The sequence below is a fragment of the Trachemys scripta genome, chromosome 12, assembly GCF_013100865.1.
Source record: "Trachemys scripta elegans isolate TJP31775 chromosome 12, CAS_Tse_1.0, whole genome shotgun sequence".
Taxonomy (NCBI): domain Eukaryota; kingdom Metazoa; phylum Chordata; order Testudines; family Emydidae; genus Trachemys; species Trachemys scripta.
In genome coordinates, this window is record NC_048309.1 from 44,146,198 (window position 1) to 44,164,849 (window position 18,652).

The 18,652-nt window shown below is 40.8% G+C and overlaps 2 protein-coding genes across 2 annotated transcripts; both read left to right on the top strand.

Moving 5' to 3' along the window:
• The first annotated feature begins 4,923 nt into the window (after positions 1 to 4,923).
• On the top strand, positions 4,924 to 5,933 carry LOC117886208 (olfactory receptor 10C1-like). The gene has a single exon (XM_034787868.1). It carries the CDS (start codon positions 4,924 to 4,926, stop codon positions 5,857 to 5,859), a length of 936 nt encoding a protein of 311 aa, XP_034643759.1. The 3' UTR covers positions 5,860 to 5,933.
• Positions 5,934 to 14,904: 8,971 nt separating this feature from the next.
• On the top strand, positions 14,905 to 16,026 carry LOC117885557 (olfactory receptor 10C1-like). Its single transcript, XM_034786823.1, has 2 exons — positions 14,905 to 14,918; positions 15,114 to 16,026. Exon 2 carries the CDS (start codon positions 15,151 to 15,153, stop codon positions 16,024 to 16,026), a length of 876 nt encoding a protein of 291 aa, XP_034642714.1. The 5' UTR covers positions 14,905 to 14,918; positions 15,114 to 15,150.
• Positions 16,027 to 18,652: the final 2,626 nt, after the last annotated feature.

Sequence of the window (18,652 nt, forward strand, 5' to 3'; positions counted from 1 at the left end):
ATTAATGGGGAAAAGGGGGGCTTATGTCAACATAGCTATCGTCTTTTGGGGAGATAGTGTTCCTACACTGGCAGAAAACGCCTTCTGTTGGTGTAAACTGCATCTATACAATGGTGCTAGGTAAGGAGTGAATAAAAAATAAGGGCTTGAATGATTGTCCCTCACACATCACTTCATTGGTACTATTTACATAGATCTTAGAACCATACAAGAAACTGGAGAAGAAAAAAGAAATATTGGACATGATTAATGAATGAAACCACTGTTTTATGTTCGTGCAACTCATCATAGTCAATGGATTTCCAGCACTGTAAAACAGGAAGGGATAGCTCAGTGGTTTGAGCATTGGCCTGCTACACCCAAGGTTGTGAGTTCAATCTTTGAGGGGGCCACTTAGGGATCTGGGGCAAAATCAGTACTTGGTCCTGCTAGTGAAGGCAGGGGGCTGGATTCAATGACCTTTCAACGTCCCTTCCAGTTCTAGGAGATAGGATATCTCCATTAATTTATTTACGAATAAAGCTGTGCAGCATTAGAGCCTAATGTAAATAATCTGGCAATGTTGGCTGGTATTTGGCTCACTGACTCCAATAAAGAACTGATTTACCCCAAATGTGGATCTGCCCCAGTGACTTCAATGAAGGTACACCAATTTGAATTAGATGGGGACATGGTTTATAGACTTCAGTTAATTTACTATGTTAATTTACAACATCCGTGGGTCTGGTACCATTGACTTTTAGGGATGGAAACTGATTTACACCAGCTGGCATCTGGTCCAAAGACACACAAACAAGTTAAATGCCAAGTCTACTCCCACTGAAACCAACAGATCTTTTGGCACTGATTTCAAGGGAGAGAGAATAGTCCCTTAACATAACTATTATGTATTCATGTAATGGGGAGTCTGAGATGCCTCAAAGACCAGCTCCCTAGAGCTGCTAAACAAGCTGTTAAATATGCCAGTTCCATCCATGATTGAATTCTTTGGTAAGCAGAGAGATGAGACCAATGTGGGTTGCACAGGTAGGTGGGAAATTTCTTTATTTTAGTAGAGTCATGTTGAATTCCTTTGGATTATTCTGAAGGATGAATCTAGATGAGCCTTGTTATGTTCCTCTTGTCTCTTGGACTGAAATGTGCACTGTTTTTAAGTTTGAATCCCTGATTCTTGTATCACAGTGAAGGCTTATTCATACAAACACGTAGTTCATGGCCAGCTGTGGTGTAGATCAACCTTGCACTAGCCTGCCAAGCACTACTGCCCAGGTGGACCCAGCAGCCACACGCTTAACATTCCTTAGTACACTTTCATCTACTCCCGTTTCAAACCAGGGATGGTCAAAGTGCACTAAGGAAATTGTAGTGTTTGGCACCAGGGTCCACATGGGTTGTTAGAAAAGAGCAGCTAGCACAAAATAGATTTGCACTCCAGCTTGCTGCAGACTAAGGATGTTTACATTTGAGCTAGGGGATGTGATTCCCAGCTTGCATAGATGTTCCCTTGCCTGACCAGGTGCCTAAAAATACAAGTGTGTCCAGAGTGGCCCGGACAGCTGCTCCAGCTAGCAGCCCTATGCAAAATCCCACCTGACCTCTTGGGTACATAGCTGGAACCACTGCCTCTGCCACCACAGACACTGCACTAGCTCAAACAAAGCTACCAGGAGTATATCTATGTGAGCTGAGAACCACACGTCCCAGCTCAAATGTAGACGTACCCTAAATATTCATGTAGATAAGTAGGACTGGAAGGTACCTTAATAGGTCATCAAATCTAGCCCAGGCACTGAGGCACGACCATGTTTACCTAGACCATCCCTGAGAAGTGTTTGTCTAACCTGTTCTTAAAAATCTCTAATGATGGGGATTCCAAAACCCATGGAAGCCTATTTCAGAACTTAAGTACCCTTAGAGTTAGAGAGTTTTCCCCTAATATCTAACCTAAATCTCCCTTGCTGAAGATTAAGCCCATAACTTTTTCTCCTACCTTCAGTGGACAGTTGATCACCATTGATGATGATTTAGTTGGGGATTGGTCCGGCTTTGAGCAGGGGGTTGGACTACATGACCTCCTGAGATCCCTTCCAACCCTGATATTCTATGATTCTCTTTGTAACAGCCCTTAACTTATTTGAAGACAGTTATCAAGTCTTCCCTCAGTCTACTTTGCTCAAGACTAAACATGCCTAGTTTTTTTTAACTTTTCCTCATAGATCAGGTTTTCTGACCCTTTAATCATTTTTGTTGCTCTCCTCTGGACTCTCTCCAATTTGTCCACATCTTTCTTACGGTGTGGTGCTCAGAAATGGATACATTACTCTCACTGAGGCCTCATCTGTGCCGAACAGAGTGGGACAATTATCTCCCATGTCTGAAATACAACAATCCTGCATCACATTATTAAGGGACAAGGTGGGTTAGTAATATCTTTTATTGGACCAACTTCTGTTGGTGGGAGAGACAAGGTTTTGAGCTACACAGAGCTCTTCTTCAGGTCTGGGAAAGGTACTCAGTGCCCCAGCTAAATAAAAGATTGAACAGATAGTTTAGCCTAAATAGTTAGCTCATATTTTAAAGGACCATTCAAAGTGAAGTGATCTATTAACAGCCCTGTAGTTATAGGACAAAAAGGGGGGTTAGTGAGTTACAGATTGTTGTAATAAACAATAAATCCAGTGTTTTTATTCAAACCAGGACATTTAGTGTCCAGCAAAGTTATGAATTTAACGAGTAACTCCTCTGGAGTTAATAGTAGAATTGCTGGAAAAAATTCAAGCAGAACAGTTTTCCATCCAAAAATGCTGATTTGAAGACGTCAGAACATTTTACATGGGAACATATTAATTACATCTACATTTTCAAAAGGAAAAAATGTTTTGACCTTAATATAATATAATATAAACAATAAAGTTGAAACAATGATTCAACCTTATGAAAATTAAACAAACAAGCCTCATTTAAATGCCAGAAACTAGGAATGGGCAATGGGATGGATTACCTATTCTGTTAATTGCCTCTGAAGTACCTGGCATTGGCCACTGTCGGAAGACAGGATACTGGGCTAGATGGACCTTTGCTCTGACCCCGTGTGACCATTCTTATGTTCTTATGATTTATTCTGACTTCATCAAAACAACACGTTTCGATAAGGTTGAAATGAAATATTTTCAGATTATTTTGTTTTGCAAAAAATTCTGAGATTTAGTTTTTTGTTAAAGGATTTAACATGAAATGAAATTTCAAAATTTGAGAATTTACCATTCTGTTGTTCAACCCTATGTAGCTGATTGTATGAAACCCCACCCTTCTCTGAAACACATGAATTGCTCTATTCTGATCTCACTTACATTACTAATGTAGCCACATTGATTTAAGTTAAATGACTATTTACATCAGCTAAAGATCTGCTCTGAGAGACATAGATCCACCACACCATTACTCCTGTTTTACATGTAACTGAATTGATTTCAATGCATTGCATCAGCATCTAACTGTGGTATCAGTCATTAATCATAATTCCTTTCTGTTTGAGAAAGAGGAAAATCAAGCCGTAAATAAGCATAGTTACACAAAGATGTGGGAGACTGTACAAATATTTTTTATATAATTATGGAGGTTGGGATTTTCATAGGACATAGGTCTGAAAGGGACCTCCTGGGTCATCGAGTCTGATCCCCAGCTATGGTAGGCAGGCCTGTCATATAATCCTGTTAGTAAATGTGTTAGGCTTTAACTAGTTAGGTTGTTTGTCCACATTACTCCTACTGGGAGGCTTTCGAGAACATCACTCTTCAATGGTTAGAAACATTGTTAATTTCCAGCCTAAATGTATCTATGGCCAGTTTATTTCCATTTATTTTTATGACAACACTGTCCTTTAGCTTCCATTGCTCTTCTCCCTCCCTGGTATTTACCCTCCTGACATATTTGTAGAGGGCAATCAGACCCCCTTTCAGCCTTGATGTAGGCTAAACAAGCCAAGCTCTTTTAGTCTTCTCTTGAAAGATAGGTTCTCCATTTACCTCCTCATCCTAGGTGCCCTTCTCTGCAACTTTTCCCATTTGAATGAGTCTTTCTTGAATTTGAGTGACCAGAATTGTACACAGTGTTCCAGATGAGATTTTTCCAATGTTTTATATGATGGCATTCATAATTGCCTATATCTAGCAGAAATATGTTACCTGATACATCTTAGAATCACATATGTTGTTTTCACAGACACGTCACATTGGTGGCTCATAGTCATTCTGTGTTTTACTAATACACCATGGCCTTTTTTCTCCTCTCTCACTTTCAGCTGATGAGCTCACAGTTTATATCAGAAGTCCGTGTTATGGGCTCCTCAGTCTATGACCTTTCACTTTACAATATTAAATTTCATCCCATTTCCATTACTCTGGCCCTCAAGGTTATCCATTTCTTTCTGTATAGTATTCTGATCTTTCTCAGTATTAACAATGCCTTCCAACTCTGTGCCATGAGGAAATGTCATGCCGAGGCCATAAATAATATCAAATAAGATCAATCTCAAGACTGGCCTTGAGAAAGTCCACTAGTAACCTGATTCAAGTCCAGTGGTTCACCTTTCATCAGAACCTGTTGTCTCCCTTTTACCTAGTTTCTTACCTATGTTAAAATTCTTGTACTAAACAGTCTTCTCCAATTTAACTAATATTTCCCATGTGCTGCTGTCTCAGATGCCTTGATGAAACCCAGACATTTTAGATTTAACACAATCTCCTTGTCTAATAATCAGTTATTTATAAAGGAAATATATCAGATTAGTCTGGCATGACTAAAAGATAGATAGATATAGAGGGGGTATATGGGGATAGATAGATGCCGATTTTACTTTACATATATCAAACTTATATGTAGCCTTTCTTTTTAATTCTTAAGACAAAATATGCTGAAGAAGAGATGAAAAATGACACCTCCATGGCCAAATTTGTCCTCCTGGGGTTCTCTAACCACCCAGATACGAATCTCATTCTCTTTGTGGTGTTTCTATGCATTTACATCATCACAGTGCTGGGAAACGTCCTCATCATCATCGTCATAAATGTCAATCCGACCCTTCACACGCCTATGTATTTCTTCCTCAGGAACTTGTCCTTCCTGGAGGTCTGCTACACCTCGGTCACCCTACCCAAGATGCTGGCCAACCTCCTCTCAGAAGACAAAACCATCTCCTTTGCTGGCTGTGCAGTACAGATGTATTTCTTTCTGTTCTTTGCTGTTACTGAGTGCTTTCTCCTTGCATCTATGGCATATGACCGCTACAGTGCCATATGCAACCCTCTGCGCTACACAGCCATCATGGACAAGAGGGTTTGCATCCAGCTGGCTATGAGCTCATGGATCTGTGGCATCCTGGTGGCCCTGGGGCACACAACGTTTGTCTTCACGCTTCCTTTTTGTGGGTCCCACGTGATCAACCACTTCTTCTGTGAGATTCAGCCGGTGCTGAAGCTGGTGTGTAGGGACACCTACTGGAATGAGATCCAGATCATTGTGGCTGCTGCATTCGTCCTCATGATGCCTTTCATGCTGATCCTGGTCTCCTACATCTGTATCATCTCCACCATCCTGAAAATGCAGTCTGCTGAAGGCAGGCGCAGAGCCTTCTCCACCTGCTCCTCACACCTCATTGTGGTGACCTTGTTCTACGGGACGGCCCTTATCATGTATGTGCGCCCCAAGTCCAGCTTTTCTCCAGATGTGAACAAGTTACTCTCTCTGTTCTACTCAGTGGTGACTCCGATCTTGAACCCCATTATCTACAGCCTCAGGAACAAGGAGGTGAAAGATGCCTTGATGAAAACAGGGATGAAGATATTCCATTCACAGAAATAGACATTTTTCCTCCAACTGGATTATTCCCTGGGGAATATATCCGCTCTCAAGAGACTCTACAATGCTGAAGAGACCAAGAGACAGCTCAGCATTACATAGCAATTTATCACATTGAAAGTAGTGTTGATCTACTTTTTCTGAAATTTGTATTTCAATGAATTTTGTTCATTAAGATTTTGAATTTCAACAAATAAATCTGTGAATCTTGTAGAAAACAAAAATAAAATAAATAAAAAAACAAATAAAAAATGAAATTACATTGCTGCCTCCTCCCATTGTTTCACCAGTTCCAATTGAAGTATATCTGCAGTTCATAGAACCCTCCCCCCCACACACAGTTTAATTAGAGTTGGTTGAAATTTTCTGAGTTTCCCAAATATTTCTCCTCCCAAAAGCTAACGACAGAAATGGGTAGAGGAACTGAGAAATGTTTTGCAATTCTCTCTTCGCCCTCAGTAGATTAGTTCAATATTTTAGAACTTTCCATTAAATTTCAAAAAATGCTTACAAAGGAATTTCAGATATCTCAAAAAGAATGTCAACAATCACTCTCTCCCATTAGTCAATCTTTTCTAATTCAGCAACATCTCAGTTCTAGACCACAATATCCTTAATCATAAGATTACACATGGGTCATCTGAGATCTAAGAGGAAACCTCTATTGCTGGGCAACTCATTTTTATCATTCTCTGGTCCTGGGACATGCAAAATCATTAATCACAGCATCTTCCCCCCAGGAATTCATTGTGAGTAAAGGCTACATCCAGTGTGATGAGTTTTTCTCCCTCTCACAAGACCTAACTTTTAGGTACATAGAAAATAATTTTTATTCACAAAGCCTGGGTTAGGGGCCCAGGTTCCCTACACACTGAGTGGAGGTATATAGGTGCCAAATAATAGGATCCACAAAAGCCAGGATGGTGAGTGGGGAGCTGCCTAAACTAGCTAACAGGAGATGCTGAGTAGAGTGGTATGTGCTAAGCCTTGCCCCTCAACAGGTGCCCAGTACCTTGGTTGAGGCTGAAGTGAAGTACATATATTTGATTGGGATCTACAGCAGGAACTGTCTCCTAGAGGTAGGTTCCTGAGGGGTTTCTTGCATGAAACAATGTAGGAGGAGTTGTTGCTGCAGCAGCCTCCTCATAACTTTTAGGTGGAGTCCCCCCCAGTTCAGTTCCCCCTCTGTCTGATGAGGATAAGGTATTTGTAGAGGAGGTTTCCCACCTTATGGATGAGTGGCTTAACCATTGAGCTGTGGGATATTCTGCTGGGGGATTCCCTTAGCCTTTCCTAGCGCATGAATCTCTGTTTTACATAGATAATTAAAGAGTCATCAGCGCAGGGCAGCTGGGCCCTGGGGCTGCCACCTTCCAGGGGTGTGCCCCAGCCATCACACTAGAGAGTCATTCTCACATGCTCTCTGGCCCAGTTAATATGAAAGCTTTTATTTAAAAAATGAAACAGCTGTAACAGGAGAGATTGAGGGGGACCTCTGTTGGAACATCCCATAGCCCAGTGATTAGGACACTGCCCTAAGAGGCAGGAGATACATGTTCAAATCCTTTCTACTTGTTTTTGGTTGTTAGCCAGTACAGTAGAGGGTGATCAAACTGCCCAAGAAGTCCACAGACTCAGTTCAGTGGTGAAGGCGCTCAGCCAGGTTTATTGTAAATGAAGCCTGGTCCTAGTTCCCCGGCTCAATGGTTACAATTACAGTAACACATGTATGCCTGTTACAATGGACAAGCTCAGTGAGCAGCAGGACTTCCTGCTCTCACCTAAGCCAGACTAAGAGTTAAGGTGAGGCATCCCAACATTTATAGACTGAGACAAGCAATCTGGGATAAACAATTTATGTACCACATTGTGTTTCATGACATGTTTGTTACCTCCTATTGTACCTTTCTCCTGATGTTTCAGACAACACATCCCTATTCATCATTTCAGTCATACTATGTTATCGTGTTCTAGGCTGGGGTGTTCTTGTGCAGACCTGCTGGAATGTATTTTAGCGATGCTAGCAATACCTGTATCAAGTTCATATACCAGACAGTGAACCTTCAATGAGACATCTGCTTTGTAATGGGCCTGACTTTTGCTCATAGTCTGACTCTTGCTAACTTAGCTTTATATCATCAGGGCCTGACTTTAGGTCAGACTTAGGCCTCATGCTAGGCCCCATGTTTCAGGCTCTTTATTTCCACAACACTTGTGAGGTAGAGGAGGACTAGAAAAGCGGTTGAGCCCTATGGCAACTGGGTATCCTAATGAATGCACTAAAAGTTATGAGGGATATCCTCCTCCTTGGCTGTTTTGTGTGGAGTTAGGCAGTCAATGAGCATGCCTACTGGATCGGGACCCACAGGCAACATTGGTGAAGTTATGCCTGTCTTTCCCAGTTAGTGGGTCACACTGGACCTTATGCACAACATACTATTGATAGTACACAACATTTTTATTAAAAAAATAGAAAAATAAACAATTAAGATGGCTGATACTAAATGCATTAAAATCTGGCCAATTGTTAGATCTCAAACTGTAACTGTAAACAGGGAATCATCACTGAGTGAGAATGTGTGTAGCAGGGTTCCATACAGGATTAGTACTTGGCCCTACACTAGTCAACATTTTTATCAAGGACCTGGAAAAAAACCACAAAATCATTACTGATAATATTTGTAGATGACACAAAAATTAGGGGAGTAGAAAATAATGAAGAGGATAAGTCATTGATTCTAAGAGATCCAAATCTCCTGGCTAACTATGTATAAGCAAATAATTTGCTTTTCAATACAGCTAAATGTAAATGTATATTTCTGGAAACATAGAATGTAGGCCATACTTACAGGATGGGGGACTCTATCCTGGAAAACAGTGACACAGAAGAAGTTTTGGGGATCAAAGTAGAAAATCAGCTGAACATGAGCTCCCAGTGCAACGCTGTAGCCAAAACAGCTAATGTGATCCTGTGATGCATAAAAAAGGGAATCTGGAATAGGAGTAGAGAGGTTATTTCACCACTGTATCAGCTGCTGGTGTAACCACTGCTGAAATACTGGGTCTAGTTCTTCTGCCTACAATCCCAGAAAATTATTGATAAATTTGAGAGGTTTCATAGAAGAGCTATGAAAAGGATTCAAAGATTAGAAAACATGCTTTACAGTTATGGACTAAACGAGTTCAATCTATTTAGCTTTAGAAAGGGAAAATGAAGGGGTGACTTGATCACAGCGGATAAGTATCTACATGGGGAACAAATATTTAATAATGGGCCCTTCAATTTAGAAGAAAAAGGTATAACTTGATGGAATGGCTAAAAGTTAAATCTAGACAAATTCAGATTGAAAGTAAGGCATACATTTTTAATAGAGCAATTATTGTTGGACCAATTAAACAAGGTTTGTGGGGTATTCTTCATAATTGACTATTATAAAATCAAGCTTAGGTGTTTTTCTACAAGATCGTCTCTAGGAATTATTTTGGGGAAGTTCTATGTCCTGTGTTGTACAGGTCAGACTAGGTTATCACAACAGTCCCTTCTGACCTTGGAATCTATTAATCCAGACACTTGGAAAGACACCCAAGTGCTCATGGCCAGAGCCAGACAGATAGGCACCTAGGGAACTTTGAAACCAAAAACTTAACTGCTGAGTAAGTTCACTTGCCTGCAGGGTTACTCAGTGGTGAGTGAGGGGTTTATGAACACCTGTGGTAGCTAAATGTGGGATTTAGGCAGCTAATAGGCACCTAAATCCCTTTGTGAGTCTATCCCTTACTCTTCCTCACAAGGAGGATATGCGTGTTAGGGTAATATTTTCATGGTCCCATTGGCTTTCAGTAACTGACAGATTTTCAAAGGGATTCAGGTGCCTAACTCTCAGTCAAATCACTGGGAGTTAGGCACTTAAATAGCTTTAAAACTATGGCCTTGTGTGCCTAAATCACTTTCACAAATGACACTGGTAAATCACTTAGATTATACAGAAAATATTATCCCCTGTCATGAATAGGGGGAAGGGTAGCAACCTTTATGGATGCAGTATCATAAAATCCCTCCTTGGCAGCTGTACTGGATTGACTTATCTGTAAGGGGTTAAGCAGTTCAAACAACCTAGTTGGCATCTGACCAGAAGGACCAATGAGGAAAGAAGATGCTTTGAAATCTGCGGGGGAAGAATTTGGTTTTTGTTGTTCACTTTTGTTGTTCCCTCTCCGGATGGAGGGAGAAGCCAAGCAGGTATAATATCTCCTAAAAATATACCTGGAATAATCCACCTAAAGCCACAGAAACTGTGAGTAGGGCAAGGAAATGCATTAGGTTATCTTTTGTTTTGGCTTGTGTGAATTTTCCTATGCTATAGAGGTAGTTTCATTCCTGTTTTTGTAACTGTGAAGCTGAGCCCAGAGGGGAATCCTCTGTGTTTTAAATCTTTTTATTATCCTGTAAAGTTACCTTCCATCCTGATTTTGCAGATATGATTATTTTACTTTTTTCTTTATAAATAAAGTTCTTCTTTTAAGAACCTGATTGATTTTTAGTGTCCTGAAGATAAAGGGTCTGGTCTGTGTTCACATTGTTAAGGCAATTGGTTGGTATATTATTCTCAAGCTCCCCCAGGAAAGAGGGTGAAGGGACTTGGGGGGATATTTTGGGAGGATAGGGATTCCAAGTGACTCTTCCCTGAATCTTTGGATAAATCACTTAGTGGTGGCAGCAATACTGTCCAAGGACAAGGAGAGGAATTTGTGCCTTGGGGAAGTTTTATCCTAAGCTGGTAGAATATAAGCTTAGGGGGTCTTTCATGCAGGCCCCCACATCTGTACCCCAGAGTTCAGAATGGAGGAGGGAAACCCTGACATCCCCTATTAATTAGGGTCAGGTAATGGTAATCTTATTCACATTAAAAATAATGGGGCTTCTGTCAATGAAGGAACTATTCATTGTGTTTTAGGAATCCCCCCTTTGCCCTTGTGGAGGTGTCATTTATTGAAACCATTATGAGCTCAGTCCTGTAACTCTGGTGTGTTGCAACCATTCTGCCCTTGTCCTTGGGTGGGAATTGTATGCACTCAATGGTATTTTGCTGAAGGCAGCCTGAATTTGGACCAAATCCTGAGGTCCTTGCTTAGTTATGAGCGGTGAAATTTGGAAGTGTCCATGGCATTTAGGAGCTTAAGTGACAGCTGGATATCTGTCCCAAAAACACAGAACAATCAATGCCATATTCTATCCTTTTGAAATCATTAGATGTTTGGCACCGATTTCAATAGGAGGAAGATTATTTGTTTAACAGTTATGTTATGGCTTCATATAATGGGTCCTCAGAGGTATATCAAAATCAGGTCCTTGGGGCTTCTAAAGAAGCTGTTAAATAGTACAGTTCCATCCGTTACTGAATTCTTTGGTAATCACACAGAAGGCTACAGAGGAGGTGAGACATTTTTTGACTTGACTAGAAATATGTTAATTTCCTCTGGATTATTCTAAAAAAGCAGACTCTAGATGAGGCATGTTAGATTCCTATTATTTCTTTAATGGACATGTACTCTGTTTAAAGTTTAAAGCCCTGATAATGATATCCCACTGTCTCTAAAGTCACAAATGACTCCACTGCTGTTAATAGCAGAACAGGTGGAAAATATTCCAGCTGAACAATTTCCCATTAGAAAATGCTGATTTGATTAAAACAAAACATTTTACATGGGACTATATTGCTTAGGTCTACATGTTGATAGGATGTTATCAGAAAGTTTTGGCTATTCTATTCTAGTCAAAATGATACCATTGAAAGATACTATTCAAACATGTCAAAATGATATTTTGCTACCTTTTTTACATGGAACATTCCACGTGTTGATAAGGTTTCAACAAACTATTGGAATACTTAATTTTTTAAAAATAACCTGTTGTTTCATCCTAATTTATAATCAAATGAAATTTTGAAATCGTACATTTCCCCTGGGATATAAATTTTGTTTTTTGAGCAAATGTAGTTAATAATATGAAAAAGGCAAATGGATTGCTCGACTCTGATCTCACATCCCTGAGTTTACACTGATGAACCTACATTGATTTCAATGAAATGACTGTGCACATGAGAAGAAGATGGTATAGCTGTTTAGCCACCATAGCTTTCCTTCTGTTTTTTAACAGTAATTGCATTGATTGCAATAATTTATACAAGGATAAACCGGGATATCGGTGGTTATTCAAGAGTTGCTTCCATGTTAGAGAGAGGAGAATCATGCCCTAAATAACTGTAATTTGAGAAAGAGATTTTGGAGACTGTCACCATATTTATTCTATAAAGATTCATGTTTGCATAATGCTGACAGACCCCAGTTGTCAGCAGGCAGGCTAGAACCTAGAACTTCTGGAGCGTAGTGCATGAGCCTCTAGTACATGAGCCTCTACCACACGAACTAAAAGCCAACTGGCTTTTAGCTAAGGCTGTAGAGCAAACTTATTAATCTCTCTCTCTCTCTAAGTGGTCTCGGTGCCACTAGATGGGACAGAACACCACACCCAGGAGGTGTGTGGGTTAGACTTGGACTTTCATTGGTACCTAAGGGTGTTGGGCACCCATCTCAAATTCAGTGAGGAACAGGCCTCATATGATTTTATAAATAAAATAAAATTAAATTAAAATAAAAACTGCACTCAATTATACTTATTCCTTTGTGATGTCCAAATTCAGGATGACAATAATCATTTACTAGCATCATCTAGATGTTTTACATAGGTACAGACACGTGTTCTGATCTTCCTTAATGTAGCATAACATTGGTGCTACTCACTTGACTCCAGTGAAGCTACTCCTGATATATCCTAGTGTAAGTAAGCTCAGCTTAAAAATGAGACAAGTAAGGGGGCAATGATAGAGGTCTACAAAATCATGAATAGTGTGCATTAAGTGAAAAGGGAAGTGATATTTACCCCTTCACATAACACAAGAACCAGGGGCCACCCAATGAAATTAATAGGCAATGGGTTTAAAACTAACAAAAGGAAATACTTCATACAACGGACAGTCAACTGTGGAACTCATTGTCATGGAATGTTGTGAAGGTCAAAAGTATAACTGGGTTAAAAAAGAATTAGATAAGTTCATGGAGGATAGGTCCATCAGTGGCTATTAGTCAAAATGGTGAAGGATACAGCTCCATGCTTGGAATGTCCCTAAGCCTCTGACAGTCCAAATTTGGGACTAGAATATAGGGCAGTGGTGAGCAACCTGTGGCCCGTGGGCCACACACAGCCCTTCAGGGTAATCTGCTGTTGGGCTGCGAGACAGTTTGTTTACATTGACTGGCCACGGTTCACCATTCCCAGCCAATGGGAGCTGCAGGAAGTGGCGCAGGCCACAGGGACGTGCCGGTCACTGCTTTCCGCAGCTCCCATTGGCCAGGAATGGCAAACTGTGGCCACTGGGAGCTGCGGGCAGCTGTGCCTGCGGATGGTCAATGTAAGCAAACTGTCTCATTATCCTGATTATCCTGAAAGGCCATGTGCGGAGGTTGCCCACCACTGATATATGGGATGCATCACTTCTTAATAGTCCTGTTCTCTTCATTTTGTCTGAAGCATCTGGAACTGACCATTGTTAGAAAAGAAGATACTGGGGTAGATGGACCATCGGTCTGTCTCAATATGATCATTCTCATGTTCTTTTGTAAAAGTAAAATTGGTGGAAATGAAGGGCATTAGAAGAGATTTAGCATAGGGGAAAAAGAGAAACATAAATGGATAGATAAAGTGGGGTACAAATGTTACCCAGGATGTTCAGAACCCACCCACAGCAGTGGTAACTTAACTATTTTACTCCAAGTGGTGACAGGAATAAATCAATGGGAACACAGCAATTCATCTGATCAAAGATTAATGCAAGTAAGCGTGCTTTTGTCTAAAACTGCAGTTTATTAGATTTAAGCACACACAGACATAAGCAATAGGTTTAGAACATCCCAGATATTTACCTACATTCTGAGAGACGGTATTGAGTAATCAACCGTGGCTCAGCGCTGGCCAAACACCTCACTGACAGGGAGTAAAAGTGTCAGGAAAATTGTCTCTCCAAGGATAGCTCCAGAGGACTGCTGCAAAGTACACTATTATCTAGACTTTTTATAACTAACTTCTACAAAACACATAGGTCATAATGACCATTACTGGATCATCACTTTTCCTAACTTTCAATAAACTTCTAATATCAGAGGCGCCTAGATTCAAGGCTTTCCATCCACTTATCTTCCCTCAGTCTATTTACTTTTCTATCCCCTCCTCCCATTCTGATTAGCAGAAACTGTAGCAAGTTTTGACCTTCCTCTAAAAGCCTGTTTTCAAATTAACCCTTAACTATGTGGTGTTCTATTTCAGTAATTCTGGCAGCTGAATGCACATAATATGGTTGCAATTAGCTTGATCAGATTCTGGAGTATACACACCCATCAAATCCAAGGTAACACAGAGGTGCAGTCATGAAGAAAGAGCAGACAAAGTAAATGAGATGAGGATTATGGGCAATGAAGTCAATGGACGGTTGTCAGTCTCATGGAAAAGAGAGGAGAAGCAGGCCATCTCTGCAGCACAGCGCATAACATAGCTCCCCACATGTGTTTTCCATGTGGTTAGTTGGAATTGCGATACAGTGAAATTATGATAAGTGAGTCTATATTCTCAGATTATCTATATCAGTATAACTTCAATGATTGTGCCACACATCAACCAAGAATAACACAAATGGTGGTATCTTAATTTTGTGTTTCTTTATTTTAACATACAGGCTCCAAGAAACTAGAAGGCAGATTTTGAGGTCTGTTCCACCAGTTCAAATCTATTGAACCTGATTCTGATCGCACCAGTGTTTTATCCAATTATAAATTCATTGTTCTCAGTTACCCTCTTTCTGATGCTCGTATGAAAGAGATCATTTCCATTGAGGTGAGGACCATACACCAATAGAAAGCTGGTGTAACTGAGAGGAGAATGAGAACCATTGACTTTAGTGAACTTACTCAGGATTTAGAGATTTGTGACAGGAGAATCTGACCAAAATTGTATTGGGCCTGAGTCATATAATATGGACTGAGTGATGGATACATGGAGAGAAAGGTGAAAAGACAGAGATAGATAGATAGATAGATAGATGGCAATTTGACTTGATTTAAAGTATCAAACTAACATAGTTTTTTTCTTTTTAATTCTCAAGATGAAATATGATGAGGAAGAAAATGAGAAAAAACAGCTCTGTGACTGAGTTTGTCATACTGGGATTCTCTAATCACCCAGACATGAGTTCCATTTATTTCATGTTATTTCTGTGCATTTACATCATCACAGTGCTGGGCAACATCCTCATCATTATCATCATCAATGTTGATCCATCCCTTCACACCCCCATGTATTTCTTCCTCAGGAACTTGTCCTTCCTGGAGATCTGCTACACCTCAGTCACCCTGCCCAAGGTACTGTCCAACCTCCTCTCAGAGAATAAAGCCATCTCCTTTGCTGGTTGTGCAGTACAGCTGTATTTCTTTCTATTCTTCGGTGTTACTGAATGCTGCCTCCTTGCATCTATGGCGTATGACCGCTACAGTGCTATATGCAAACCACTGCAATACATGACCATCATGAATAAGAGGGTTTGCATCCAGCTGACAGGTGGCTCATGTATCTGTGGCACCCTGGTGGCTGTGGGGCACACAACCTTCGTCTTCACTCTTCCTTTCTGTGGGTCCAATGTGATCAACCACTTCTTCTGTGAGATCCAGCCAGTGCTGAAGCTGGTGTGTGGGGACACCTACTGGATTGAGATCCAGATCTCTTTGGGTGCTGCCTTTGTCCTCATGCTGCCTTTCATGCTGATCCTGGTGTCCTACATCTGTATCATCTCCACCATCCTTAAAATTAGGTCCGCTGAAGGCAGGCGCAGAGCATTCTCCACCTGCTCCTCGCACCTCATTGTGGTGACGTTGTTCTACGGGACGGCCCTTATCATGTATGTGCGCCCCAAGTCCAGCTTCTCTCCAGATGTGAACAAGTTACTCTCTCTGTTCTACTCAGTGGTGACTCCGATCTTGAACCCCATTATCTACAGCCTCAGGAACAAGGAGGTGAAAGATGCCTTGAGGAAAACAGGGATGAAGGTATTTCATCCACAAAAATAGATATTTTTTCTCCACCTAGATTATTCCCTGGGGAATATCCCAGCTCTCAAGAGAATCTATATTGCTAAAGAGATGAAGAGATAGCTCAGCATTACAAAGAAATTTATCTAATCAAATGTAGTGCTGGTCAACTTTTTCTGAAATTTGTATTTCAGTGAAATTTTTTCACTACAATTTTGAATTTCAACAAAATAAATGAGGATTTTATACTATTCCCTTCTGGCCTAAAAATATGTGAATCTTCTGGTAAAGAAAAGAAAAGAAAAGAAAAGAATATGAAAGTACATTGCTTCCTCTTCCCATAGTTTGACCAGTCCTAATACAAGTATTTCTGCCTTTTATATAAAAATCTCCCATATTTCAATTAGAGTTGATTGAAATTTTCTAAGTTTCCCAAATATTTCTCTTCCCAAATGTTAAAGACAAAAACATGCATTGGGTAGAAAAGCTTGAAAATGTTTTGCTATTATTTTTTCACACTCAGTAGAGGTAAGTACATTTTTTAGAACTTTGTAATTATTTCCCAAAAAATGCTTTCAAAGGAATTTCAGATATCTCAAAAACCATGTTAATAATCATTCTCTCCAAATTTTTAATCCATTCTAATTCAGAAACATTTCAGTTCTAGACCAGAATGCCATTTATAATAGGATCATACATGGGATATCTGAAGTCTAAGAGGAAATCTGCATTGCTAGTTATAGCATATTTGTTGTTCTTTCATCCTGGAACATGGAAAACCATTAACCCCAGCATCTTTTTTTCACCACGAACTCACTGTTCATTAAGGTGTGAAGTATTTGTCTCTTTCTCACAAAACCTAACTTTTAGGTCCATAGAAAATAATTGGAATTCACAAAGCATGGGTTAGGGGTTCAAGTTCCCTACACAATGAGTGGAGGGAGATAGGCACAAATGAATGGGATCCACAAAAGCCAGGATGCTGGGTAGGGAGATAACTAAACTAGCTACTAATCTAGAAGACGCTGAGTTGAGGCAGGTGTGCTAAGCCCTGCCCCTCAACAGGAGCCCTGTACCTAGGTCCAGGCTGAAGTGAAATGCCTATCTCTGCTTGGGATCTACAGCCAAGAACTGTCTCCTGGAGATAGGTTTGGGGAGTGGTTTCTTGCAAGAAACAAGGAGGAGGAGTTGGATGCAGTAGCAGCTGCCCCATAACTTTTAGCTTAGAGGCTAGGGTACTAAACTCGGAGGTGGAAGAAACCCCCCTCCCAGTTCAGTTCCCCATGTGTATGAAGAGAAGGTATTTGTAGAGGGGGTTTTCGCCTTAACCACTGAGCTCTGGGATATTCTGTTGTGGGGTTCCCTCAGCCTCTCCTGTTGAATGGAGTTCCAATTTACATAAATAATTAAACAGTCATCAGAGGAAGACAACTGGATCTGGGAGTTGCCATCTTCCATGGGAGAAGCCCAAGCACCACTCTAGGGAGAGTTTCTCATACACTCTCTGGCCCAATGAATATGCAAATATTTATCAAAAAAGGACTGAGAGATAGGAAATGACTGCTCAAATTATTTACCCTGGTCAAGGGGAAGGGGACTTGAACAGAGGCTGTCCCATACCCCAGGCGGGTATCCTACCTGTAGGTACCCTCTACTAGTGAGGACTCTGAAGTGACCTGGGATTGTTCCAGTTGGGAAGATCCTGAGTGCTGCAATCCAGCCTTGGAGACTACAAGTCCCATGATGCTTTGGGGAAAAGAGAGAAACTTCTGCTTCCAGGGGATGCAGGGAGAGCATGCAGTGGGCTCCATCTTAGTGGGGAGCTTAGATCCTGGTCAGGGGATGGGGAAGGGTTGAGATTTCTTTGGTGGAGCTCTTTCCCATACAGGAGCTGCTGCTAGAAAGCCAGAAACTGTTATTGAGACTCTGCTGGGACTTTGACCTATCAGGGAGCCAAGGGGGCTATTGCTGCCCCTTCTTGCCTAGGCTGCATGGCTTTATTGGACCAGCAGAGTGTTGTTCCCAGATTCAACATCTTCTAGCATACCCACACAAGCAAGTGTCTAGAACTCTGAAGTTGAGAGGAGTGCACACTTGGGATGGGGTGGGGGGAGTGTGGGGCTGGTGCCAATGCAAATGTAAGCTGGTTAAGTTTCACGTACTGCTGTAAACTGTATGTATCAATTGATTTATTGAAGTTACCCCTGCTGATTTAAATTGGTTGTGATATTTTAATTAATCTCAGCCTGTTATATAACATTTTGTTAAGTTGTTAAGTAAAGGTGTGTTTATTCTAATCTAAGTATATATTGTTTATAATTGGAAACTTTGAGTAAGACCCATTGCACAGATTAGCTCAGCTTTCTTCCTGGAGGTTCCCAAGGTATGCCTTTGAGTGGGTACAGGGCCCAGCCAGGCGGGGGAACCACCAAGATTCTTTCTTTGCTGGTTTGTGGGACCCACTGAGACTTATGCACAACATTGTCTTCGTACTGCACATTTTTATTTGAAAAAATTGAACAACATAAAATTAAGACAGATCACATTAAATGCATAAAAAATGGGCTAATTATTATATGTCAAAATGTACCTGTAAACTGGGAATCATCATTGAGTGGGAGTGTGTCTGCAGGGGTCCCATAGGTATCAGTACCTAGCCCTACAC